Below are 1,924 nucleotides of genomic sequence, written 5' to 3'. Positions count from 1 at the left end.
CAAATTCTAACTAACATCTAAGTTCACCCAATTTATACTTAAAGTGTGAGAATACTTAAAATTAGAAATGTGATATCAAGAAGGCTCAGTATCCTGATTATTAAAAAACAGAAAAGAAAAAAACCCTACACTCTAAGGGTTTACAACCCAAGGCATATACAAAAAGGAATTTAAAATTTTCTGTTGCAATCTACATGACTCCCACTTTGTAGTGAGGTCACTCCTTTGCACTGTGTCAGCTTTAGAATCATACCAACGTCCCAAACCCTAGAATGGACTAGGAAGAAGGGAGTCAATGTTTTTTTCTGTTCAAACATTGAAAGTGCGTCCTTCAAAATACTAGTCATGTGACATGATTATTTTTAAATGTTCTGTAGCCAAGTAAGCATGGTAGCCACTGTATGTCCACTTCACTCTTCAAGGCTCACAATGCACTTTGAATAATAAAGGCACCAAGGCTATGGTTATCCTATATGATAGCAGTTAGCCATGTGTGGCTATTTAAATTAATTAAAATTTAAAATAAATTTGAGAAGCTCAGTTCTTCAGTTGCACTAGCTTCATTTCAAGTGCTCAAAATTTGTATCACTACAAAAATTATTTTGGGTAGTAACTTCTTTGAGAATTTCTGTAATGTAGAAATCCATTGGTTTTCAAACTTACTGGTCAATAGAAGCTTCGTATAATACATAAAAACATGACATGGAACACAGTTTAGGTTATGTTCTATACTGAAAAAAAAAAATTTTAGTGACAAAGAAACAGTGTCAACTTCCTTCGGACATGATCAGAGTTAGAATTCCAGAACTGAGAGCTATACCAGATGGCCTTCAAAATACTTTGTGACAAGGCATCCTGAAATGATGCCCTGAAATGAAAATTTCTATTTTTAGGCTATCACTACCATTGTTTAGTTGGTAGTGATTATTAACTTGGTTAAAAATGACTTCTCCAGCTCTGCTTCTGTTAAGTGAAAAGCACATTAGTGACAAGAAGCATTTTACAATGAAAAGGTAGGGGCTACTTCCATGAGCCTTAACATAAGACTGTCACTTATGGTATGGGAACCAATATCAAGTAATATTGGCATAGGAGGTAGTGATTGCTTGATCAAAAAATGTAATCTGGGAGGATGCCTCAGCTTTATTAAAAATAAATACAGAAAGAATGCCAGCCAAAGAGAGGTCACTGCACATCATACACAGAGTTGTCAGGAACTGAAGAAAAGTATTTTGGGCATATCTGTGAACATAACAGATAAAGTCCTTACCCTTCATTCCATAGAAGTAAAAGCTCCATGAACCATTGTAAGATACATGGGAGCTTAACCGTTTTTCTTATGCAATATGCCCCATGAAAATTCAGTTCAATATTCTGTCAATTTCAAGTTCTCAAACCTGAACAGGGCAGTTCTAAAAGCTAGTTTTCTGCTCATTTAACAATGGCTCCCGTTTTCTATTTCTTTATGAGGGCTGATGGGTCTGGGGCAAGCCAGTACTGAGGCCTGCTGATCAAGAAGAGGGTCCCAATCCCATATAAGGATTCTTAGCAGGTCTGTCTTTGCTGAAATGGCCTTAAAAATGTGTGCATTTCTGACAGCCATGAATATGGTCAATTCTTGATACTGTTATTCTTTATCTTCTTTAGAACCTCCTAATTCTTTGGATCTTAATGGCACTCATCCTCAGAAAATCAAGCTCACAGCCCCAAATATCAATCTTTCTCTGGACCAGAGTGAAGGGTCTATTCTCTCTGATGATAACTTGGACAGTCCGGATGAAATTGATATCAATGTGGATGAACTTGATACCCCTGATGAAGCAGATTCTTTTGAGTACACTGGGCACGGTAAGTTGCCAAGTTGGCAAGGCCAAAGTTATGTGAAAAGTGGAAGATTATTTCAGAGGCATTAATAACAAACCTC

The 1,924-nt window shown here is 36.7% G+C and overlaps 1 protein-coding gene across 7 annotated transcripts in view; it reads left to right on the top strand.

Moving 5' to 3' along the window:
• PRUNE2 (prune homolog 2 with BCH domain) overlaps nt 1-1,924 on the top strand; it is a 246,346-nt gene that overhangs the window by 209,235 nt on the left and 35,187 nt on the right. For all 7 annotated transcript variants that reach the window (XM_019648297.1, XM_019648298.1, XM_019648292.1 and 4 more), the window contains exon 11: nt 1,648-1,848. In XM_019648297.1, coding sequence (XP_019503842.1) covers nt 1,648-1,848 — 201 coding nt within the window. The remainder of the gene's footprint in view (nt 1-1,647; nt 1,849-1,924) is intronic.

The sequence above is a fragment of the Hipposideros armiger genome, unplaced genomic scaffold (assembly GCF_001890085.2).
Source record: "Hipposideros armiger isolate ML-2016 unplaced genomic scaffold, ASM189008v1 scaffold_124, whole genome shotgun sequence".
NCBI classification, from domain to species: domain Eukaryota; kingdom Metazoa; phylum Chordata; class Mammalia; order Chiroptera; family Hipposideridae; genus Hipposideros; species Hipposideros armiger.
This window is presented reverse-complemented; position numbering and strand designations above follow the sequence as displayed.